Raw genomic sequence first — 26,733 nt, 5'->3', positions numbered from 1 at the left:
TCAATCCCCTGATTAATGAAGGCCAATAAACCATACGTCTTCTTAATCACCCAGTTAACTTGAGGGACCTAATGACTTGAACCCGAAGATGTTTCTATTCATCCACACTGCTACGAATCCCACTACTGGCCTTGCTTTCAGTACGAATCCCGCTGCTGGCCTTGCTTTCCGCCTTCAGATTTGACCTTCCAAAGTGTATCACTTCAGACTTATCTGGATTGAAACCATTTGCCATTTCTTAGCCCTGCTCTGCATCCTAGCAACGTCCCATTGTAATGTACAGCAACCTTCTCCGCCATCCACAATGCCACTCTCTGTGTAATCTGCAAATTCACTAATACAACCTCCCACTTCCTCATCCAAGTCATTTATAAAAATCAGAAAGGACAGGGTCCCCAGAATAGATCCCTGTGGAACATCACTTCTCCTAGTACTAATAAAGGCCATCACACCATACTCCTTTTTCTCTCGATCAACTTGCTTGCATGGCAACTTCGAGGGATCTGTGGACGTGAATCCCTCTGTTCTTCCATACTACTAAATTAAATCCTGCCATTAACCAGTTTTCTGTTTTCAAATTCAACCTTCCAAAATGAATCACTTCACATTTTTCTAGGTTGACCACCATCTGCCAATCTCTGCATCTTGTCAATATCCTGCTGCAAGGTACAACCCTTCACACTATCCATAACTCAACCAACTTTCCTGTCACCTGAAAACTTACTAATCCTCCCTTCCGCTCCCTCATCCAAGTAACTTATAATGATCACAAGAAAAGGTGCCAGAACAGAATTCTGCAGAATACTACTGGTCACCAACCTCAAGGCCAAACATACTCCAACTACTAACACCCTCTGCCTTCTGTGGGCAAGCTAATTCTGAATTCACGCAGCCAAGTTGCCCTAGATCCCATGCCTCGTGACTTTTTGAATGAAACTACTACCTTACTGAGCGCCTTACTGTAACTCATATACATCACATCCACTTTCATCAATTTGTTTTGTCACTTCCTCAGAAAATTCAATTAGAATTGTGAGGCATGAGCTGCCCCTCAGACCATGCTGACTGTCCTTATACAGACTATGCTTCTCCATATGCTCATAAATCCTGTTTGTAAGAATCCTCTCTGATAGCTCGTCTTCCACTCGTCTAAAATTCCTAGGATTATCTTTATTCCCTTCCATGAACATAGGAATAACATTTGCTACCTTCCAATCCTCAGGTACTACTCCTATGAACAGAGAGGATGCAAAAATCATTGCTAAAGGTGCAGTAGTCTCTTCCCTTTCTTCCCACAGTATCCTGGGGCATATCCTGTCCAGCCCAGAGACTTGTGCATCCAAATGTTTTTCATAATTCCAGCACATCTTCTTTCTTAACATTGACATGTTTCAGCATTTTAGCCTGTTTTACACTGTCTTCACATTCAAGGTCCATCTCACTGATGAATACTGAAGCAAAGTATTTATTAAGGACCTCCCCTACCCTTTCCTACTCCAGGCACACGTTTCCTGATTGGACCTACCCTCACTCTAAACATCCTCCTGTTCTTCATGTATGTGTAGTACGCCCTGTGGTTTTCTTTAATCCTACTCACCAAGGCTTTCTCATGTTTCCTTCACTCTTTCAGACCTATTCCCTTTCTCCTACCTATGCCATTGGTACCAATGTATACCATGACCTCTGGCTGCTCACTCTCCCCTTAAGATTGCTGCAGACCTGATCCCTGACCCTGGCACCTGGGAGGCAAGGTGCTATACTAAAGTCTCTTACAAACCCCAAATTTCTATTGAATCTCTTCTCCTCCTCCTCGTCGCCACCTTCGTTCAGAGCTATAGAATCAGAATCAGTGACAGAGACCTGGTCACTGTGGTTCTCCCCTATAGGTCATTCCACTCCCCATCTCAAGTTTGTTATTGAGGGAGAATGGCCACAGGAGTACTCTGCGCTGTCTGCCTATGCCTTTTTCCCCAACCGTGACTGTTATCCAGCTTCAATACCTGCCTTTTGCAACACAGGTACATCTGCCTCCCTGTAGCTCCTATCGCCTTTTTATTCTCCCGTCTCCGGAAGAGCTACATGATAATACTAACCTTTTCTAGTTTTATAAGCAGGAAGAGATAAATGTCTAGACCTGCTTTCAGACCCGCAGACAAAAATGGGTTTCAATGTATATTATTAGAAACTTTGGGTCTAAGGGAAAAGACAGAACATGAAATCACAGTCAATTTTAATACAACCTTTCCAAATAAAAGGCAACCCCAATTTTGTTCTCCAGTTGCAGCATAATCAATACCTAATCAAATGTTCGATACAGTGTATGTCCCCAATAACTAAAATCCACTTACTCCATGTGATATTATGTTATTTCAAAAGTTATGCAACTGTATAGGAAGAACTGTGAAATACAAACAAAATACAAATGGAATTCAAAAGAGAGAATCTGGAAACATTCTTTTGACAATTCCATTTCATAGACTGTAGAGGAGAATTCCTACAGGAGAAAGAGGCTGTTCATTTGAATCAAAACTGTGGGACTGAATTCCTTCAGACCATATTACAGTGCATTCCAGAATGCAACATCTCTTGTTCTTTTCTCAATCCACTTCCTTTAGTTACTGATCTTTCTGCATGATTTTTGCAGCTGAGGATTTTCTTTTGTTCTGCCCTGACAAATTTCTGAATTATTGCCCCTACTTTATTATAAAGAAAATGTACACTGTGAAGAGGCAAGGGACGTAATAATGAAGCTCCATGAAATCCTTACTTCCAGTCACTAATATTCTCATCAACTATTACCCTTTTCTTGGGCCCACATTGCCAAATTTTAACACAACTTTCTGCCTTCCTATAGGCTTTTACTCTCTAGATTAATCTACAATGTTGGATTTCATCATACATCTCATTAAAATCCAAAATCTATATTAAATGCTTCAAACTCTGTAAAGTTTCGAAAAATAAAAGTTGCATCATCAGACAACTCATCTCCTAAATCCTAGACTTTGGATTCAACACCTTCCTCTGCAACTGGATCCTTGACTTCCTGACCAACAGTCCCCAATCAGTAGGGATAGGCAGCAATATTTCCGCTATGATTCTTCTCAACACTGGTTCCCTACAAGGCCGTTGGCCATGAAGGAACTAAACCACGAAAAAGACATCTAACTAGAATGAGCCTAGGACAGTGGAAGCAAACAAACCAAATGTATTTGTTCTTGCCACGTGCTGGAAGCAACGGAGGCTGCCGTTTTGCAAACTGTTTTGTGAACTAGTTTTGTTCGGCGATAATTGCATTGAAACAATTACAAGGACACAATGAGACCCATGCTGATAATTTGTTAAACTAGACGTCATTTCCAAATAAGAACTTCTTTGTGAGATGTCCTTTGGTAAGCTAGAAGATGCAAGCTATATCAGTGACTTGAAGAAACCAGAGCCCAACAACTGGCTGATCTGGTTAAACTGATTTGAACTTGCTTATCTCAGGGGAAACAAATAAAATGATATGAGGCACGAGTCCTTGCTTGGGAGAAGACCAATAATGTAATACTGCCTTGGAGCTGAGCCAATGAAAAGCGGATATGCATTACGCAGATCGGCCAGACCAATGAAATCGAAATATAGCATCATATAAACAGCATTAACAAGATAAACATAAATTACAAATTTTACAAATGCAATCAGACCAAAAAATAAATCCATCTTAGCACAAAATGGTCACAATGTTGCTATACTGTAATAGTTAGGGTTTTGTTGGTTAGTTCAAAAACCAAATAGATGAAGGGAAGCAATTGCTCCTGAACCTGGCAGTGTTGCACTTCAGGTTTCACCACCTCCTACCGAAAGGTAATTGCAAAAAAATGACATGGCTAGGATGGTGGAGATCCTTGTCATGACCAAAACTTTTACTTCAATGTCAGGAAAGAAGAGTAGCTGTTATTGACTTCAGGAAGGAGGGTGGTGCCCATGCTTTACTTTACATCAAAGGAGCAGAGGTCTAGAGGGTTGAAAGCTTCAAGTTCCTAAGACAGAACATCACCAATAGCTTGTTCTGGTCCAATTATGTAGATGCTGTAGCTAAGGAAGTCCAACAGGACCTCTACCTCCTCAAGAGGCTAAAGAAATTTGGCATGTTCCATTTGACCCTCACCATTTTTTAAATGGTACACCACAGAAAGCATCCTATCCCAAAGAAACACAGCTTGGTATAACAACTGCTCTGCCTGAGACCACAAGAAACTACATAAAGTTATGGACACAGCTCAGCAATCACAAAAAACTAGCCTCCCCTTCATGAGCTCTGTCTGCACTTCTCACCATCTTGGTGAAGCAGCAAACATAATCAAAGACCCTACCCAGTTATATTCTCTCTTCTCCCCCTCCCATCAGGCAGAAGATACAAAAGCCTTAATACACATACCACCAGGCTCAAAGACAACTTCTATTCCACTGTTAATATACTATTTATTGAACAGTTCCCTTCTACAATAATATGGAATTTTGGCTTCAGAGTCTACCTCACCATGGTCTTGCATTTTATTATCCACCTACACTCTACATTCTCTGTAGCTTAATACTTTATCTTCATTTTGTTATTGCTTTTCCCTTGCCCAACCTCAATGTTCTGACGTGATGAAATGTACTGTATGGGTGGCATGCAAGACAATTTTTTTTATCTTAGTTCATGTGATAATGATAATAATAATAAACCAAGATCTACCCTTATCAAATTCTTGCTGACTTTTCTTCAGTAACTCATGACCATCTAAATGCCAATTCATGCTGCCCACCAGAAGAATTTGCCTACTGGTCAGTAATTACTCCATTGTTCCCTTCCTCCTTTGCTATAGAAGATCTCCACATCAGGGACCATTCAGTTCCCTGGCACTCTGCCTGCAGAAGAATGCTACAGCATCTTCTGCTCTCTCTGGGAGACAGGAGTGCACTTTATTTAAGCCTAGCAACTTATCCACTTTAACAGATAACTCAACCCCTTTATATTTCTTTTCCCTCTCTGCTTCTTCATTGTTAGCCTTTGGGAGGATAGGAAAAGAGATTGCTTCTTGAAAAAAAAGAATATAATTGGCTCACCCATGCATTTAGAAGTGGTCTGTTACGACCCATGTTGAAAAGATTTAATGTTATGGGTCATCAGCAAAATGCATTGTTTTATGGTATAGAAAAGCTGTCTTTCATAAACAGCACTTGGGAAATATTATTTGTAAAACAAATTCAGAACGTGTAACAAAAAACAGGAAATGCCAGAAATACTCAGTATCTAGATTCTAGAAGAATATGTGCAGAGAACTCTGATGAAAGGCCATTGACTCTTTTTCTCTCTCTGCAGATACTACAAGGCTTGCTGCATATTTCTAGCATTCTGTTTTTATTTCAGATTTATAGCACCTGCCATTTTATTGCCTCGTCCACACATGTAGTGAATGCCTTCAGAACACCTTTGGACTCCAAATGATTTTCAACTTGGAAAAAAAGCTAAGTGTAAATCTTTGTAACAAACCTCTTCAGTAGCAGCACATAAACCTTTCCTTAAATTTTTGTCCTTTTCTCTAATCAAATTATTGTAACAAAAAGGCACAGCAGTTACCATACTTAACTAGTTTAATTCAACACTATTTGTAAACGTCAATTCAGAATAAGTACGTTGATCTAATTCAATTGAACAAGCAACAGCTGTGTCTGCTTAGCTGCATTGAGGCCAGTCAATTTGCTGTGTAAATATAAAAGCTGCTCTCCTTTGAATGTATTACTTTCTAAGTGCAGATCATTTTAATGTTATGTTCCTTTGATTTAATTGCTAGCAGATTGGACATCTGGCAGCCAATAATATTTTGTATCCTATATCATAAGTTTCACACAGCAAATCATGACATTCCTTTGCCTAGTTTATTTAATTTCGCAATCACTTTGTAGCATCTACTTTAGTGCTGGTAGTGACTTATTCTCCCAAACTGAAGCAACACAATCGGAAGTCCATACAAGCAAATCAATTGCTCTTTCTTTCAAAAGCAATGACTAAAGGAGATGGTTTTTGTATTTGTATCCATTTCATTAGAAAGTATTTGCCAAGATCCTATACAGAGGCAAAGTAATAATAAAAGCTCAAAGAATCAAAGCCCCCGTGCAGGACCTCACTCTACAACAGAAAAGCAATACAATTTATGAATATGTATAGTTAATCTAAAGTTGTTGTGACTAATCTGTTATCTCTTGTATAAGTATTCAATAGATTAATAACCCTGCCGAAAGATAGCTTAAGTAGGTTATTTAGGAAATGTACTAAGATCAGCACTGGGAAAGGACAATGATATTCAATATTATATTGATTTTATATAATTTATTGCATAAAAAGTAGAAACTTTAAGAAGGAGTTCTTGAAAATTCCTGCCACGTGACTATTGAAGCATTGAATTCCCTGGATCTAACAGTCATCAGCTTTCTCTCTGTTACATAAAAAAAATGTCAGTATACCGATCAAGATGTACAATGCATTAATTTTAGATCAGCAATATTGACAATAGGCTATCTCCCAACTCACAGAGGAGAGACTATGTAGCATTGACAAACATTTAAATATACTCAAACACTATTTAAAAGTAAAAATGCTATTAAAATAATACTTAATCTATTTTTTTAAAGTTAAAATGCATAGGTAGTCTGATCTCATAGAGGTATATAAGATCATGAGTGGCATAAAAAGGATGAAGCTAAGTAGTCTTTATCATAAGAATGGAGTGGAGGGTCTAAAACAAAAAAGAGGGTGTAGTTTTAAGATCAGAGGCAAGAGATTTGTAAGGGACATTTGGGGCAGCTTCTTCACACAAAGGGTGATGCGTATTTGGAATGAGCTGCCAGAAATATTCAGTGAGGTGAACAGATTAGCAACATTCAAAAGCCATCTGGATAAGTACATGGATAGGAGGTTTTGAAAAGTATGGGCCAAACACAGGCAGATGGCCTAGCTCACTCAGCAGTACGGGAGCACAGATCAGCTGGGCCAAGGGGCCTGTTTCCACATTGTATGATCTATGACTAACTGAAAGGCCAGAAGCATATATATTTAAATAATTAACCACAGTTACCTTAACTAAATCAAATAAAAAAGACATTCAGCCATTTTCCCCACTGAGTTCAACGTCCCACTGAACTTTCACCAGATCAGCAGCAGATTTCACAGTCTATGTGATTGGAAAACATAGGACACCTGCTGTGTAACATAGGTATGCCTGGAATAGGCATGGTAGGCAGAAAGCTGGCCTGCAGCTAATTCAGTGGGGCAAAAGGGCAGATGCGAACAAATCTGACTCTAAGTGTACTGTAATTGATATTTGTTGATTTGTTGATTCATGAAACTACCAATTTTAGATATGCGGATGACTGTTAATTGCAAGTGCGGAGGAAGAACTACAAAACTTAATTGATATAGTTGTTGAAGAAAGTGCAAAAATGGGTCTATCTATCAATTGCAAAAAGACAGAATGTATGGTGGTATCCAAAAAGAAGGAGAACCCTATCTGCAGGCTGAGAATAAATGGGGAAGACATAAAACAAGTACAGAACTTTCGCTACTTACGAAGCTGGGTGACATCAGATGGCAGGTGCGACATGGACATCAAAAGAAGAATAGGGATGGCAAAAAACACTTTTACGAGAATAAAGAGTATACTGACCAACACTAAACAAGGCATGACAACCTGCCTCAGAGCACTGAAATGTTACGTTTATCCAGTTATGTTATATGGCTCAGAATGTTGGGCAATATCTAGTAACATGAGGAAACAAATTGAAGCAGCAGAGATGTGAATTCTGAGGAGGATGCAAAGAATATCATGGCCGAAATAAATATCTAATGAGGATGTCATGAACAGAGCAAACACAAAAAGAGAAATAATGTATGAGATCATGAAAAGGCAATGTAACTTCATTGGACGTGATTAGGAAAGAGGAGTTAGAATACACAGTAATTATGGGAAAGGTTGAAGGGAAGAAAGAAAAAGGAAGGCAAAGACAAATGATGATGGAGACAGCAGCCAGAGAACTGGAAATGAATACCAATGAATTGATCCACTTGACCCGAAACAGGAGTGTGTGGGCCATGACAGTCAAAGCTCAAACTGGGCATGGCACCTGATGATGATAATGATGAACTATAAATTGGCATAAAAGTATTCACAATGAAAGACAATTAAAACATTCCATCAATTGTTAATCTGCAGCAAACTAACAGAAGTCAGTGTGGTACTGCAGGTCTTCCCCTGACTTAAGGCACCATAGACATACAGATGGGTGAGTGCTTGGGTGTCCGGCAGGATGGATGGGGATGGACTTGCTGGCTGCAAGCAAACTTCACCTGGGTGGTAACGAGGCAATTCTGTGTGCCTTAATCACCCCTCCTCCTATCCCCTGCGCCAGGCTGCAATGATCAGGGTTTGGTTCAGGTCAATCAGAACCAGGAGGGCTGAGCAGGCTGGAAACCACTCTTCCCACGCCTACTCACTCTTCTGTCATAGCTGCTTCTGTGATCCTCTCCCAGTCATTGTTTTTAGTCAATTCCGATTTGCAGGCAGTTCAGCTACAAACAATTTGCGGGAACCGAATCCTGCCATAACTGAGGACTATCTCTAGTAAAGTAGATACATCAGAATAAAGATTTTGAACTTTTCTGCTGAATGATGAGTGATTATCTAAAGCCCAAACTAAATGTCTTAAATGTGATAGATCTGTTGCTGCATACGTTAAAATGTGGTGACCAACCAAAGGGTGCTTTAAGGGTTAATAAGCTTTTTTCTGAGTTACTATCTGGCAACATAATTGGTGCAGTTATCCATCCTAATAATATCAACAAGTGTTTGAATGTAGTTATTGTTAGTTTATATGAAGTGCCTAAACGAGTCTCACCTAAGTAGTTGTCATCGTAATCAGCCGGAGCCATTCCAGTCTGGCGTTCCCCGTTCACTCTTCGGAGCAAGTGTTTATAGTCACTTCCATTTAAAACTTCAACTATATCTGCAGTAATCACCTGACCTGTGTCCAAAATATTAAAAAAGCATGAATGAAGCAAAAAGGGTACTTAACTCACCTCATATCACAATTAACTATACCTCAATATTTCCAAAAATATAAGAAGCAAGAACCCCCACAATTTACATGATAATGCAGCCTGATTCATGAGTTTATTATGTAACTACTGAACTGTGAAGAAAAATTCAACGTAAAAGCTTTTATTCATATTTCCAGATGAAGTAGAATACAGTATCTATTATGAATCTAGAAAAAAATGAACTGTGTAATCTTCATTTATATTTATACTATAAATACTCAAATATACAATCCTCAAATAACTCTCACAATTTACCATTGAAACAAAGATGTAAACAATCCCAAGGACTCTTAAGGATTCAGTGGGTCTCAAACACTAACCATGGACCACAAAATACAGCCAAGTTGAAGTCCAAAACAAAATGGCCTTTTGAAATGCATTCTTTCGTACAAAAGAGTTCCCTGAGTCCCAATGATTATATATTTGTGGTCACTTGCTAATTTAGTATAACATGAAAATTTTAAGTTTATTGCAATCACCAGTGATTTGTTGATTTTAACATAATGCTTCTATAACTTTTTATTTTCAAGGAACATTTATACTGTTACAATTTTAAGTAAAAGAATTTTTTCATTTAATGTATCAGATTTTGCAGCACAAAATATTATATAATGGGAATGGAGACAGCAAAAGTTTACAGCAGGAGTTTCCATTGTGTTTGTTCATATAATACAGGTAACATCAATCAGTTTGTTGGTTTGCAATTTGACAATCTCACGATAGACCACTTTCCCAGAGTAAAATGAAAGAGAATGTGCAAGGACATAGTATTCAATATGAGAAACTTTTTTTTGATTTCTAAAGTAATTACACATTTCTACTTCTCCACGAATGTTATTTTAATTTGGGATTTTTCTTTCAACCAGGGTAGCATCTGAGCATTTATTCATGCTTCATCTATGGTCAGCAGCAAACTTACAATTCCCTGCTGTTAAACTGCCCTGTGCTTTTCTGATTATCATTGTAATGCATTTAAATGTGTGATATGTGTCTGACACTCAATGCAATTAGATAGCCGAATAAATCAATTCCACATATTCCAGCAGCTCTCTGAGTCCCTTCACATTAGTTCCTATGTAATCTACACTGTCAGTTTCAAGTAAGGATCACGTGTGTTAGCAAGATTTATAAAAAGCCATTTAATCATTATTTATTTATTTCTATACAGTGCGTAAAAGGCCCTTCTAGCCCTTCACGGCCAAGCCACCCAACAATTCCTTAAATTTAATCCAAGCCTAATCACAGGACAGTTTCCAGCGACCAATTAACCTACGAACCAGTACGTCTTTGGACAGTGGGAGAAAACCCAGAGGAAATCCACGCCTTCATGGGGAGAATGTACAAACTCCTGACAGGCAGCAGTGGGAATTGAACCCAGGTCGCCTGTACTGTGAAGCGTTGTGCTAACCACTGGGCTGCCGTACCACCCCAATATAGTTTGAAGAGTTAGACTGGAAGTCTGTGATCATTTAGTATAACTCTGACCTTACTTAAGGATCGATTTAAACATTGCTTTGTAAGAAACAATGGTAGGAGGAGAGAGAGCAGCGCGCCACGTGTGTGCAGCGCTCCGGTGAAAAATGATATTGTATCTGTTAAATAGGGGCCATGGACAATTCTGATTTGATGGAGACAGACGTGAAAGCACAGAGGAACATCTGGAGAAATATCTGAAATGCCAGTTCACTGCTGTTGTTACTGCTCAGTCGGGAATCTTCCGGAGGGAAGGCCTCAAAATCCCCGGCTTTGCCTGCTGTTGGCGACCGAGATTGAGGTTGAATCCTTCGGACAGAGATGGCGCTCAGTACTCGGTGTCGGTGAGCTGATCGGAGGCTCGAAGTTTTCAAATGACTCAGAGTCGGACTGTGGTCAGGCATGGCAGGGAGAGTTTTTCTTCCTTCTCCCGTCTGCGTGAGATGTGGGACATCTGAGAGACTTTGAACTTTTTACTGTGCTCATGGACTTCTTCATCAAGTTATGGTATTGTTGCACTGTTGTAACTATATGTTATAATTATGTGGTTTTGTTAGTTTTTTTCAGTCTTGGTCTGTCCTGTGTTTTGTGATATCACACCGGAGGAAATATTGTATCATTTCTTAATGCATGCATTACTAAATGACAATAAAAGAGGACTGCGTGTCTTCATAATCTAATCTAATCAGATAAGTACCACAGGAGAAATAGTGACATGGTGCAGAATAGTTCTCAGACAGAACACTGTGTGAATTAAGTGTGGAAACTGAGCAAAATGTCCATTTGATTACATTGGGAAAATTGGGAGGTTTGCTGCCTACAATCTTTCAGTTCTACACTGAATGCACAGACTTTGCTTTTACAGGAAATAATATTAAGGAAATGGATGGTGAGACAGTGCCTGCACAAACGGGAGTATATTACAAATCTGTCCCCCTAACTGAAATGGATTTTAAAATAAATTTGAATCAGGTTTAATATCTCTGGCATATATCATGAAATGTGTTGTTTTGTGGTGGTAGAACACATAATAATAAAAAGCATAAATTGATGCTGGTGAGGCTGGTGCCCAGCATGGAGTTGGCTGAGCTTGCAGCATTCTGCAGCTTTTTTTGATCCTGTGCAATGATCCCTCCATAAGAGAGGATGATGCAACCAGATAAAATGCTCTCCATGGTACACCTGCAGAAATTTGCTAGGGTCTTTGGGGACTTACCAAGTCACTTCAAGCTCCTAATAAATTATAGCCACTGTCATGCCTTCTTTGTAATTGCATCAGAATAGAACCTCAGAGACATTAACACCCAGGAACTTGAGCCTACTCACCATTTCTACCACTGACCCCTCAATGAGGAATGATGTGTGTTCCCCTCGACTTCCCCTTCCTGAAGTCCACAATTAATTCCTTGGGTCTGACTAGGGTTGCCAACTGTCCCGTATATGCCAGGACATCCCGTATATTGGGCTAAATTGGTTTGTCCCATACAGGACTGCCCTTGTCCCAAATTTCCCCCACTAAGGTAGAGCGTTCCTATGAAACCATTCGTAAGCGTCGTATCGTCGGCAAATTTATAGATGGCATTTGGGCCATCAATAAATTATACTATGTCATTACACTGCATTAGATATCTTTTAGTAAAGTAGTATGAATGTTAAGGCTTACTTTACAATCCTAAACCATCGGAAATTTTGGAGAGCTGCAGATTTGCAATTACGGATCAGAAGTTACTCAAGCCTGCCTGTTGGTCTCACCACCTGCAACCCTGGTATTTTACTAGATGTGGAATGCAAAATTCCAATATCAATGAAGTTGGAACAGATAAATGAAAAAGAATATCATTCAATGAAAGGTATCGATGTAGCAGCAGCTTATTACCATAGAGAAATAGAAACTGGAGTTCGAAAGTAAAATCTGAATCAGGTCAATAAGAGTGACAGAAATTATTATTATGCATCTGGACTTCATCAATTTCCACTTCCATGGCCTTACACTCATATCTGGAGCATCTGAATAGTATAGGTACCTACATTAGAATATTGTGACTTGATTACAGCTCTGCTTTCAAGGCCATAATTCCAAGGAAAATCATCAACAAACTCTGGACCCTAAGGAGTCAACACCTCCCTCTGTAACTAAATCATCGACTTCCTGACCAACAGATCACAATCAGTAAGATTAGGCAGCAACACCTCTGCTACAATTATTCTAAACCTGGTGCTGCCTAAGTTTGTGTCCTCTGTCCCATACTCTACTCCCTGCAGATTCACAACTGCGTGGGCAGATTCTGCCCTAACTCTATCTACCAGTTGGCAGATGATACCGCTATAGTGGGCCGTATGAGTCCGAGAACAGGAAGCAGAGAGGAAGCTTAGTAACACGGTGTCATGACAAGGGCCTTTCCCTCAAAGTCAGCAAAACGAAAGAGCTGGTCATTGACTTCAGGAAGGGGGGCAATGCACAGGCTCCTGTTTACATCAGTAGTGCTGCTGGGGGGTGGGGGGGGAGCATTTGAGAGCTTCAGGTTCCAAGCAGTGAACATCACCAACAGCCTGTCCTGAACCAACCACGTAGTCTCCATGCCAAGAGAGCTCACCAATGCCTCTACTCCCTCAGACGGATAAAGACATGCCCGTCAATCCTTACTGCCTTTCACTGAGGTACCACAGAAAGCATCCTACCTGGATGCATCATGGCCTGGTACAGCAACTGGTCGATCTGTGACAGCCAGCACCACGGAAAGAAGTGGACTCAGCTCAGCACCTCATGGAAAGCAGCCTCCCCTCCACGGGCTCTGCCTATACATCTTGCTACATCAGTAAAGCAACTAACATAATCAGCAACTCATCCACTCCAGACACTTCCACTTCTCCCTCTCCCATCGGGCAGAACATGCAGAAGCATGTACCTAGACTTAAGGACAGTTTCTGCCCCACTGTTATAAGACTACTGAATGGTTCCCTTGTACAAAATGGACCCTTATCCTTACAATCTAATTTCTTGCAGCTTATTGTCTACCTGCACTGCACTTTTCCAGTGGCTGATACACTTTATTCTGCATTCTGTTATTGTTTTACCAACAAGCCCATTTAAAGATCACTGTGTTTAATTGCCAGAACAGTTACTAACCCTAACTTTCATTTTTGGAATGTAGGGGGAAACCAGAGCACTTGGAGGAAATCCACACAGTCCCGGGGACAATGTACAAGCTCTTTACAAACTGCAGTGGGAATTGAAACAAAACCTACAGCTGGCATTGTAAAGTGTCACTCTAACCATTATGTTACCATGCTGGCCATAGACCAATTCTTATTGCTGAATACAATAATTGACTAATGATTGATGGGCAACAATTAGCTCAGTAAAGTGAAGTTACATTGTAAAGATGTACAAAATGCAGATGTTTTCAAAATCACATTCAACACGTTATTACAAACATAATAATAATAATAACAACAATAATAACTATAGTTAAATAGCACCTTTCATACATTAAGATGCAGGCTCAATGTGCTTTACATAGATTGTAAAAATAAATCAATATATTCAGAAAAATACGAGACAAATTAAAAATCATGAGTACAGACTACAATAAAGTTTAATCAAATGTACCAAATTGTATAAATGTAATCAACATCAACGGGCATTAAGTAATCCAATAAGTAGGCCAAATTTAAAAAGTAGGTTTTTAGAAGTGTTTTGAAATGAATAAACTCTTCTCGGGCTTCCAGTTGGGTACAGGTATCAATTTTAACCAAGGTTTTGATGACAAACTCCGCCATCTTCATCAGGGATGATGCCTAGGCTTGTCTGCACCGGGGGTACATATAGCCCCATCATCCATACCTCCTCATTCGTTAGTTCTCAACCAATTGGGTTTCCGCTGTCTCACAACAAGGAGAAACCCATCACGACCACCTTCCTTCCCTATATTTCCGCAGTTTCTGGAAGGATTGCCAGGATCCTGAAGAGATCCTGGATTAATATCATCCACAAACCTGTAAGGCAGCGGTCCCCAACCACCAGGCCACGGACTGGTACCGGGCCGCAAAGCACGTGCTACTGGGCCGTGAGGAAACGACATGAGTCAGCTGCACCTTTCCTCATTCCCTGTCACGCACTGTTGAACTTGATGACAGGATTGCCAACTATCCTGTATTTGCCGGGACATCCCATATATTGGGCTAAATTGGTTTGTCCCATACAGGACCGCCCTTATCCTGTATTTCTACGCTAAGGTAGAGCGTTCCTATGAAACCTTTCGTGCCGAAATGGCATGAAGCGAAGAAGCAATTACCATTAATTTATGTGGGAAAATTTTTGAGCGTTCCCAGATGCAAAAAATAACCTAACGAATCATACCAAATACATAAAACCAAAAATAAATAACACTAACATATAGTAAAAGCAGGAATGAGATGATAAATACACAGCCTATATAAAGTCCAAATAATGTATGTACAGTGTGGTCGGGAAGATGAAGGCAAAACCGATTTGTGGTGGAAAAAAATTGGCACGTGCACGCATACGCACATCACATGTGCATGCCACGCATGCGCACACAGGTGCCCACATAAGGCATCATGGTCATGGTAGTCTTTCCTGGGGTAAAGTGTCCCAGGATTTGACTGCTACCTTTGTCCCTTATTTGGGAGTGAGAAAGTTGACAACTCTAACTGTAAAAGATAGGTTGAGGTGAGTTTAACCTTACCTGAACACCCATCCCCTCCCCCCCCAGTCAGCTGGTCTGCAAGAATATTGTCAATATTAAACCAGACCGTGGTGCAAAAAAGGTTGGGGACTCCGCTGTAAGGAACCTCAAATCCCGGCTTATGTGGGTCAAAGATGACCTGGGACTTGGGACAGCTGGCACTTACAGGACTCCCTGTGAATGCGAATCAGCATATATCAGCCTCGGTGGAAACCTGCATCAAGGAGCACAGCAGGCGTATTTGTTTGGGTTACCCAGAGAAATCGGTAGTAGCAGCATTTGCAATGACCATAGGATTGACTTCGACAACACAAAACTACTGTGTTGTGCCAAAGGCTTTTGGGACCACTTTGTAAAGGTAGCCATTGAAATAAAACTAGAGGAAATGAATTTTAACAAAGATGAATGTCTTGCTCTAAGTACTGGAATTCAATTGTAAACAAGGTGGGACAGAGGAAACCCAATTGTTTGAGGACTAACCAATCAGGAGTGACGGACAACGGGCATATAAATACCACCAGACTAGACATGCCCCGCCATCAACCCTGATGAAGATGGCGGAGTTTCTCATCGAAACATCAATTAAGATCTATTCCTGTACCCAGATGGAAGCCCGAGAAGAGTTCATTCATCAGATACGCCAGCAAATGCACTAGATCCTTGCTTTGAAATGTTCCACAGTACCAGCCTGATGTATCTTAGTGAGTAGAATATTCCAATTTTTGGTGCATAATGGCAAAAGGCTGCATTACCAGTTCTTATATGCTTGGCTCTAGGAACATTAAGCAAACCAGTATTCATGGATCTAAGATTACAGTCAGGGACGTAAGAAGATAGGCACTCTAAAATATACGATGGTGCTAGATTATTCAGAGCCTTTTATACAATTAAGAGTATTTTAAAATTGATCCTAATGGACACAGGCATCCAATGTAATAATGCCAAAACTGGTGAAATGTGCTCAGATTTTCTTTTTTTGATACTTGTTGCTGCATTTTGAATAAGTTGCAGCCAATTTATCTCTTTCTTATGCAGTCCTGTAAGAGTGCATTATAGTAGTCTAATCGGTTATAAACAAAAATATGTCTTAATTTTTCTCCATCTTGAGATGTTATAAGAAATTGAACTCTTGTAATGTTCCTTAAATGAAAGAACATAGTCTTATAATATGGTTAATATGTGATTTGAAGTTTAACTCAGAGTCAATAATAATGCCCACATGTTTGATTTGTAAGACCAGATGATCAAACTTATTTCTAAGATTCACACTTTTTTATCACTACCAATAACTACATTTCATTTTTTTTTCCTTATTTAGGTTAAGGAAATTCGAACTCATCCATTCTGGAATGCTAGTAAGACACTGGACCAGAGGGTTTAGAGCATCAGGGTCATTTGACATAAGCAGATAAACACAGTTGTGTGTTATCTGCATAGTTGTGGTAATTCACATTGTGCTTTGAAATAATCTGATCTAATTGGAGCATGTCGAGTGGGAACAAGAATGGGCCAAGAATTGATCCTTGTGGGACAGCACACACACAATATCATGGATTTCAAACAGATAATCACTGCAGCTAACAAAGAATTTTCTTCCTGATTTGTAAGATTGAAACCATTGACTAAGGTAGTCTATGAGAATGTTGTGATTTTAGAACAAATGCTACACTCCAATCTAACAGAAAAAAGCTGATATGTTATCTGCATCGGCACTAAGCCATAAGTCATTAACTACCTTAAGCAATGAAGCTTCTGCACTATGATTTGATCTAAAACATGGCTGATAGTTGTCAAGAAGAGAATTTTTATTCAAGTGATCACTTAATTGTCAAAAAACTACTTTTTCTAAAACTTTACTCAGAAAAGACAGGTTGAAAATAGGTCTAAACTTGTCCAAAACAAAGCAGTCTAGATTATTTTCTGAAGCAGGGGTTTAACTACTGCAATTTTTAAGGAAACTAGAAAAATGCCAGTAACTAGTGAGCAATTAACTATGTCAAGTACACTGTCGATTAGCACATCAGAAACTTCTTTACAAAAGCCTGTGGGAATAAGATCAAGAACACAAGTGGGAGGTTTTAGCTGAGTAATTATTTCTCAAAGTTCAGGTCACCTAATTTAACATGCTCTAAGTAGCTAATCAAAGTTCAAAGTTCAAATTTATTTTCAAAGTACATGTATGTCACCATGCACAACCCTGAAATTCATTTTCGTGTGGGCATTCACAGTAAATCCAAGAAACATAACAGAATCAATGCAAGACTGCAGCCAACGAGACAAACAACCAATGTGAAAAAGACAACAAACTGAGCCAATACAAAAATAAAGAAATATAGTAATAATAAATAAAAAACGAGAACATGAGATGAAGAGTTCTTGAAAGTGAGTCCAAAGGTTGTGCGAACAGTTCAGTGATAAGGCAAATGAAGTTGAGTGAAGTTATCCCCTCTGGTACAAGAGACTGATGGTTGAGGGATAATAACTGTTCCTGAACCTGGTGGTGGGGGTCCTGAGGCTCTTGTATCTTCTTCCTGATGGCACCAGTGAGAAGAGAGCATGTCCTGGGTGGTGGGGCTTCTCAATGTTGGATGATGCTTTCCTGCGACAGTGCTCTGTGTATGTGTGCTCAGTGGCGGACAGGGCTTTACCCATGATGGTTGGGCTATATCCACTACTTTTTTTTAGGCTTTTCCATTCAAGGGCATTGGTGTTTCCATGCCAGGCCACAATGCAACCAGTCAATATACTCTCCATCACACATCTATACAAGTTTATCAAAGTCAGATGACATGCTGAATCTTTGCAAACTTCTAAGAAAGTAGAGCCGCTGCCATGCTTTCTTTGCAATGGCACTTATGTGCTGGATCCTGGACAGTTCCTTTGAGCCGACCAAGGGGTGCGCATGCCAGAGCATTGCCTGGCAGGAGGACAAAGTTTGCACACGCCCAGCAAATCCACAGCCACTTCCAGGACAGCGGTGACACACGGCGCACGTGGAAGGGCATTCAGGACATCACCAACGACAAAACAACACCACCTGCCTGTGCTGGTGATGCCTCCCTCCCAGATGCATTGAATAACTTCTACGCTCGTTTTGAGGCGGAAAATGACGTGGCGGCGAGGAAGACCACTTCCCCTCCAAATGACCAGGTGCTGTGTCTTACCGTGGTCAATGTGAGGAGAACCCTGTGCAGGGTCAACCCATGGAAGGCTGCTGGACGAGACAATATTCCTGGCAGAGTGCTGAGAGGATGTGCAGACCAGCTAGCAGAGATTCTCACTGATATCTTCAACATCTCCCTGAGCAGCGCCGTCGTTCCTACGTGCTTCAAGGCTGCCACCATCGTCCCCATGCCGAAGTCTTCGGTGTCCTGCCTCAATGATTACCGTCCCGTTGCACTCCCATCCATCATCAAGGAGTGTTTCGAGAGGCTCGTCATGAGACACATCAAAACCCTGCTGGCCCCCCCTCACTGGACCCCCTCCAGTTCACGTACCGTCCCAACCGCTCAACAGACGACACCATTGCCATCACCCTCCACCTGGCTCTAACCCACCTGGACAAGAAAGACACGTACGTTCGAATGCTGTTCATAGACTTTAGTTCAGCATTCAACACAATCATTCTTAAGAAACTGATTGGAAAGCTGAGCCTACTGGGCCTGAACTCCTCCCTCTGCAACTGGATCCTAGATTTCCTGACTGGGAGACCTCAGTCAGTCCAGATTGGAAGCATTATCTCCAACACCATCACACTGAGCATGGGGGCCCCCCAGGGCCGTGTGCTCAGTCCACTGCTGTTCACTCTGCTGACCCACAACTGTGCTGCAACACACAGCTCGAACCACATCATCAAGTTTGCCGATGACACGACCGTGGTGGGTCTCATCAGCAAGAACGACGAGTCAGCATACAGAGAGGAGGTGCAGCGGCTAACGGACCGTCGTCTGTTAAACAAAACAAAAGAGATGGATGTTGACTTCAGGAGGACACGGACCGACCACTCTCCACCAAACATCGACGACTCCTCCATAGAGATCATTAAGAGCACCAAATTTCTTGGTGTTCATCTGGCGGAGAATCTCACCTGGTCCCTCAACACCAGCTCCATAGCAAAGGAAGCCCAGCAGCGTCTCTACTTTTTGCGAAGGCTGAGAAAAGTCCATCTCCCGCCCCCATCTGCAACACATTTTACAGAGGTTGTATTGAGAGCATCCTGAGCAGCTGCATCACTGCCTGGTTCGGAAATTGCACCATCTCTGATCGCAAGACCCTGCAGCAGATACTGAGGTCAGCTGAGATCATCGGGGTCTCTCTTCCCACCATTACAGACATTTACACCACACGCTGCATCCGTAAAGCAAACAGCATTGTGAAGGACCCCACACACCCCTCATACAACTCTTCTCCCTCCTGCCATCTGGTAAAAGGCAGCAAAGCATTCCGGCTCTCAAAATCAGACTATGTAACAGTTTCTTCCCCCAAGCCATTAGACTCGTCAATACCCAGAGCCTGGACTGACACCAACCTACTGCCCTCTACTGTGCATGTTGTCTTGTTTATTATTTATTGTAATGCCTGCACTGTTTTGTGCACTTTATGCAGTCCTGGGTAGGTCTGTAGTCTAGTGTAGTTTTGTGTTGTTTTACGTAGTTCAGTGTAGTTTTTGTATTGTTTCATGTAGCACCACGGTCCTGGAAAATGTCATCTTGTTTTTACTGTGTACTGTACCAGCAGTTATGTTCAAAATGACAATAAGAAGTGACTTGACTTGAGACTAACTGGGAGACGATGTTTCCTGTTTGGCATTGCTGCCTGCTGCACGCCCAACACTGCTCTTCGGTCAGCTGCAGGGTCATCAGCCAGGCATCACCATTCATTGCTGTTTTGTTCCCGCAGCCCTGGTACCTCTCCTGCTGGTGGAGCAGTGGCAGGATGTGCCCCTGCCACCCCCTTCAGATTTCAATGGGGTTCAATCAGTCCCCCAGTTTCTGTCCTTCCTCCTGAGCCACAGCCAAAAGCTGCCCTTCTCTGCCTCTTCAGCCAACTCTCCGGTGGCCCTCCTGAGCCTTGCTCCAGTCACTGCCATATCACGGAGTAACCTTGTTGTCGATGCGCTGATGAAGCCCCGGCATCCTACCTCCACAGGATAGATGATAGTCCTCCTGCCAGTTTCCTTACACTCATCTGCCGGGTCTGAGTACTTCAGCCTCTTCCACTGGTGGGCAGCCTCCACTCCTTCCCCCATGGGATGGTTAACTCAATGAGCTGGACTGTCTTGGCGGCCATGGACCCCAGTACAATGGGTGGAGAGACGTGGTGGTGATTTCTGTGGGGAACTGTAGCTGTCTGCCGAGATCTGCTCTCACATTATACTCCTTGCCTGTGGAGAGGGATCCTGAAGGAACTCTTGGGCAGGTGCATTCAGCGCACTTACCAGCCTTAACAAATGGGATGAGTTGTCATCCCACTGGGGAAAGGCTGCTTCTCGGGTCCCGCCTGGAATGATAACACCGACCAATTGAACGTTGCTGACCCTCTGCACCTCTGATCTCCCAATATGGATTGGCTCATGGACCTCTGGTTTCCTTCTCCTGAAGTCAATAATCAGCTCTTCGGTCTTGCTGAGGTTGAGTGAGAGATTGTTGTGGTACCATTCAGCCACATTTTCAATCTCCCTCCTATATCCTGATTTGTCACCATCTCTGATTCAGCCAATAATAGTGGTGTCATCAGCAAATTTAAGTAAGGCATTTGAGCTGTGCTTCGCCTCACATTCATAAGTATAAAGTTAGTACAGCAGGGTGCTAAGTACACAGCCTTATGCTGATGAAGACTGTGGAGGACAAGTTGTTGCCAATCTGAACTGAACGAGGCAATAACACCTAATGAGATGTTGTTATCCTAAATTCGTATCAAGCTAGGTACTCACCAATCTATCATCTCTCTGCCTTTGAGAACGTGACGGAGCAAGAGTTGTAAGAAGATTAAGCATTTGTGAAGACAAGCTGGAGTGCGTGGAGAAGACTAATTGAAGTAACACCTAAAGCAGGCAAAACCAGAAAATGTTGCGGCTATCTACAGGTCAGGCAACAGATTAGGAAGGAGAAGTCTTTTGTTTTTTTTCTCTCTGTTTCCAACTGCCAACTTTTAAATACTGGTTATCTCAACAGTACTCTTTTCTCTGAACTCTCCACCCATCCCACGTTTTGTCACTTTCCTCATTCTGATAAAGGGTCACCGACCTGAAACACTGACCCTCTTTCTCTGTCCGCAGACGTTACCTCACCTTTCCAACATGTTGTGTTCTTGTTTCACATTTCCTGTACTTCGATCCTCAGCAATCCATCTGGGCTGACCAGAGAGGGTCAGCACCTCTGGTGAAGGGGATTGTTGTGTCTTATCTGGGCCAGCTCACCCACCTTTGGTCCCCATCAGACACTCAGCTCTCACCATGGCTCCAAGTACAGCAACCACAGCCTGGTACGTCACTTTGACAGGCAGACTAAACCAGATGAGGATAGCTGGCAGGCTGTCCAGCATGCACAGTCAGCTCCTGCGGACTGGGCAGATGAGATCTACAGTGAGATTCAACGGCCAGGAAAGCGGTTCTCCAATGCGCGGTGGAGAGCGAAGGGCATGACAAGGCACAGAAGTCATGGTTATCCACTGCAACAGAGGACGACCCCAGTTGTGATGACTACTTAGATCACTGGACCCGGGCTTCCTAGATCAGAGAGTGCAACTGTCCCAGTACAACAGCTCTTAGACTTTAAAAACTCTCCCACACCAGTTTCCTGTCATTGTTGGACACAAGCACAAATCCATCTAATGAGGATATTCCCCCAATCTCTTCCCTTTTGGGGAAACAGGTTCCAGGATTTAGACCCAGTCACAATAAAGGACCAATGATATATTTCCAAATCAAGTAGCTGTGTGACTTGGAAGGGGCGTGTAGATGATGGTATTCCCATGTACTTGAGACCCATATCCTTCTTGGCAGTAGAAGCTGGGGACTTGGAAGGTGCTGCTGGAGTAATCATTGTGCACCATTAATAAACAGAGTGATTGTTGAGGACGCTGGTGGGTGGTGGGCTGCTTTATCCTTGAGTGTTGTTGGAGTGCATTCATCTGAGAATATTCCATCATGCTCCTGACTTGTAATCTGTAGATACTGGAAAGTATTTGGAGAGTTTGGATGTGAATCATTCACTATGCTGTTCCCAGACCGTTGTCTGATGTAACCATGGTTCCACATCTGGTCAATGGTGATGGTGGGAGGGTGTCTGTTTTTACACAACAGAAGTTTCTTGATTATTTTGTGGGACAACTCTCCCTATTCAGGCACCAGTCCCAGATGTTCATAAAGAGGACTTTCCAAAAAGTTGGTTTCCAAAAGAACTTTGTTATGAATAACCTTTGCGGCTGCAAGGCCACTGAGCAGTTTTCTAGCTATTGCAAAGTCAACCATCTTGATATGGATGTGCAGAAGCAAATGGGCAGACTTGGTTATAACATCAGATTTCCTCCTCTGGAAGACATTAGTGAACCAGATGGATTTTGAACAACAATCTGGTAGGTTTTGTCATTTTCATTACTTAGGCTATATTGTTTGTTTTAAAATTCCAGATTAGTAACACAGCTGTTATGATGAGATCTGAACTTGTGCCTGTGAATTGACAGGTCAATTCGTTGGGGAATTATCAGATCATTAACTTAATTATCAAGCCTTCACTGTACACATTCAAAGTGCTGTCAGGAAATGGCTTACAAGATCGTCCACAAACAGTTTGGGGTGGGAGCGAGCAGAGAGAATCCTGGCTGAGATGCTGAAGACATTTTCTGGTCATTGAGCCAGCCTGTTCCAGTACAGTTACAATTCTGTTGGCATCTCTGTTATAGATAGAATAGTGCAGTAGAGGCCCTTCGGCCTACAATGTTGTGCCGACCCTCAAACCCTGCCTCCCATATAACCCCCCAGCTTAAATTCCTCCATATATCTGTCTAGTAGTCTCTTAAACTTCACTAATGTATCTGCCTCCACCACTGACTCAGGCAGTGCATTCCATGCACCAACCACTCTCTGAGTAAAAAACCTTCCTCTAATATCCCCCTTGAACTTCCCACCCCTTACCTTAAAGCCATGTCCTCTTGTATTGAGCAGTGGTGCGCTGGGGAAGAGGCGCTGGCTATCCACTCTATCTATTCCTCTTAATAACTTGTATACCTGTATCATGTCTCCTCTCATCCTCCTTCTCTCCAAAGAGTAAAGCCCTAGCTCCCTTAATCTCTGATCATAATGCATACTCCCTAAACCAGGCAGCATCCTGGTAAATCTCCTCTGTACCCTTTCCAATGCTTCCACATCCTTCCTATAGTGAGGTGACCAGAACTGGACACAATGACCACGAGGACAATTTCACTGCTGGATCTTGTCCTCAAAGGGAGGGATAATCCTATCTGACAATTTTCCTTCAAAAAATGCTGTCTCCATCATCAGCAAATTGAAAGATTGACAATGCTATTAATTGGCAAACATTTGGTGATGACGCGTTCCATCGGCAATTCCTTAAATGATGAAGGATTGTGCCCATATAGGTCAAGAACCTAAAAAGGTATTCCATTCTATGCTGTAAGGGCAAATTACATCCAACAAAAATAATTTTCTTTAATTCTCACACAGGATCTGGAAGTTATTGTCAAAGTCAGAATTTATTACACAGTATTCATTTAATTCATTGGGCATTCCTTAGGATTAAAAGAATGGAAAGTACTGCACAGAGCAAAGACTTTGCTCATCACAAGAGATCCCATTAACTTTTTTTCTGCTATATGTAATTCCAACCTTTTGAAGAGCATGATTATTGACTAGTTCCCAGAATCTTTTCGTCAAAACAAGTGATCATTTTAAACTAAATAATGTGAATCTATTCAAAATATTTATGAAATAAATATTGACTATGTGTTTATCCCCTCCAAGAGGACCACAGGCTTGCTGTGGGGTTTGGAAGCTTGGGTAACTCAATGACCCAGAGAGTTATATAGGCTGGAGACAAGGCCTTGTCCTTTGACTCCTGGTAGGGTCACCCATGCCAAACAGGTCGAAGGGCAGAGGCCAGACTAAGAGTGGTTCACTGGTCCTCCAGGTTCGGAGGTTCAGCTTAGGGCTAATAAGCCTGACTGGTAAAAACAAAATGAAATGGAAACACCAATGAAGAAGACAGGCAGAGATGGAGGACCGTCACTGCTGCCCTAAGTGCCAGTGGCATAACGGGCAGTAAGTAATGTGCTTATCCTGTATCAGTACTGATAAGCTATCACTTGGTCCAAAATGAGCAATCTTAAGTATAATGACTTCACACTGATCAAGAAGACAAGAAACAAGTTTTTTAATAGCTCAATATTGTACACAAAGAAGGTTTTGTGCTTCATTTGTTTACTTTTGACATATGTGGCAGAATTAACTTAATCTCTTGGACTCTATCAACCTTGGTTCATTTGTCTAACCACAAACTTATATCACTATCAAAACAATAATTACAAGGTACTAATCACAAACTGTAGTTACAGATTTCACTAAATTACAGGTTGGTCCTTTAGAAAGTACTCTAATTTAATTTAGAAAGTTTATCTATTGCACTGGTGCAAATGAAAAGTTTGAGGACAACATTAAATTGTTATGTATAACAGGGCTAAATCTGCTTTAATTTGTATTAAATTGATAGAGGACAGTTATGGAGCATTTTGAGAATCTTGGCTGTTTTACAAGTACCTGTTCGTAAACAGTTTTAGGAATAGATTAATAATGCACTGTTACCAATTTACAAAGTTTTGACTGAACTTTATTCTATTCAATATGATTATTTAAAGGTTATTTTACTTATAACACAAGCCTAACAGAAAAGAGGTGAATTTCTTCAAGACGTCTACCTTAACTTAGGCAGAAAAATTATGGGAAGTACAGTAAACAAAAACCGATACCATTTCTCCAGAGTTTTAGATTAACCCTGTCAGTTACAGATGTTATGTGGAGTTCTGGCTGCCACACTGTAGGAAATAAATGATTGCACTGGAGAGGGTGAGTGGAGATAAACTCGGATGTTATAATACACACCAAATGCTGGAGGAATTCAGCAGGCCAGGCAGCATCTATGGAAAAAAAGTAAACAGTCGACGTCTTGGGCTGAGACCCTTCATCCCGTTCTGTGTGTGTTGTTCCTTTGGTGTTTGTGTGTATTACTTTGGATTTCCAGCATCCAGGTTTTCTCATGTTTGTTATACTTGGAGGTTGCCTGGGATCAATTGCTTCAGTTAGGATGAGATACCACATACACGAGAAAATCTGCAGATGCTGAAAATCCAAAGCAACACACAAAATGCTGGAGGAACTCAGCAGGTCAGGCAGCATCTATGGAAAAGAGCCAACAGTCGACATTTTTGGCCAAGACCCTTCTTCAGGACAGTCCTGAAGAAAGGTTTCGGCCCGAAACGTCGACTGTTCACTCTTTTCCATAGAAGCTGACTTGGCCTGCTGAGTTCCTCCAGCATTTTGGGTGTGTGTGTGTGTTGCTAAGAAGAGAGATTAGACAGGCTGGGTTTGATTTCCTTGGGACAGAAGACGTTGAGACTGGGTGTGAGATCCAGTTGGGGTGCAGATATATACAATTATGAGAGGTATAGATAGGATAGGGAGTAATAAACTTTACTCCATGGCAGAGGGCATAGGTTTTAAATAAGAAGTCAGCAGGTACCTGAGGAAAAGATCTTTTCAACCCACAGTGAGGTTAGAAAGGTGATAGAGGCAGGTGCACTCACAACAGTTAAGCAACTGGATGAGCCAAGGCAGAGTAGCTATGATTAACTGCTGATAAATGGGATTAATATATGTAGATAGATGCCTCATGTGTGAAAAAAGTTTGGAGAAAGAAGGATGTCAGCAAGAATGGGAAATAAATAATGTGGAAGAAGATGACCAAGTCATGATAGGGAATGGTAAAAGATTGATAAATAATATGGAGGAAGATGACCATGCTGAGAGGAGGCAGTGATCAGAGAAGGAAATTGAGTGACAGCCGGTAGCAACCCTGGGGCTGAACAAAGAGTCAGGAGGAACACTCCTGGGGAAGACAATCAATCACAATTCTCTTTTGTGTTTGCTGTTCTGCAGCTCTGACTGAAAAAAAAAATGCACATGTGGAAGACTGAGAGTAGCTAAATTACATCCTCCAGGAAAAAAAAACAGCTCACTGTCTCAACTCAGACATGGACAGTTGATGCTATCCGAGAAAGCAGCAGCCATGTTTACATGAATAGGGCAGTGGGGGATGAGGAGGGCTGGTGGAGGCATTTGAGAAACACAGGAAGGAAGCAAGATCAATAACAAAGCAAATGCTGAAATGCAGTTTAAAGGAATTCTCTACTGAGCAGACTGAA

The 26,733-nt window shown here is 41.6% G+C and overlaps 1 protein-coding gene across 1 annotated transcript in view; it reads right to left on the bottom strand.

Moving 5' to 3' along the window:
* Positions 1–26,733, bottom strand: part of itga8 (integrin, alpha 8) — a 270,386-nt gene that overhangs the window by 225,632 nt on the left and 18,021 nt on the right. Inside the window, exon 7 of the mRNA XM_072253739.1 lies at positions 8,917–9,042. Coding sequence (XP_072109840.1) covers positions 8,917–9,042 — 126 coding nt within the window. The remainder of the gene's footprint in view (positions 1–8,916; positions 9,043–26,733) is intronic.

The sequence above is a fragment of the Mobula birostris genome, chromosome 3 (genome assembly GCF_030028105.1).
Source record: "Mobula birostris isolate sMobBir1 chromosome 3, sMobBir1.hap1, whole genome shotgun sequence".
NCBI lineage: Eukaryota > Metazoa > Chordata > Chondrichthyes > Myliobatiformes > Myliobatidae > Mobula > Mobula birostris.
Note: the sequence above shows the minus strand (reverse complement) of the source record. Positions and strands in the feature narration are given on the sequence as shown.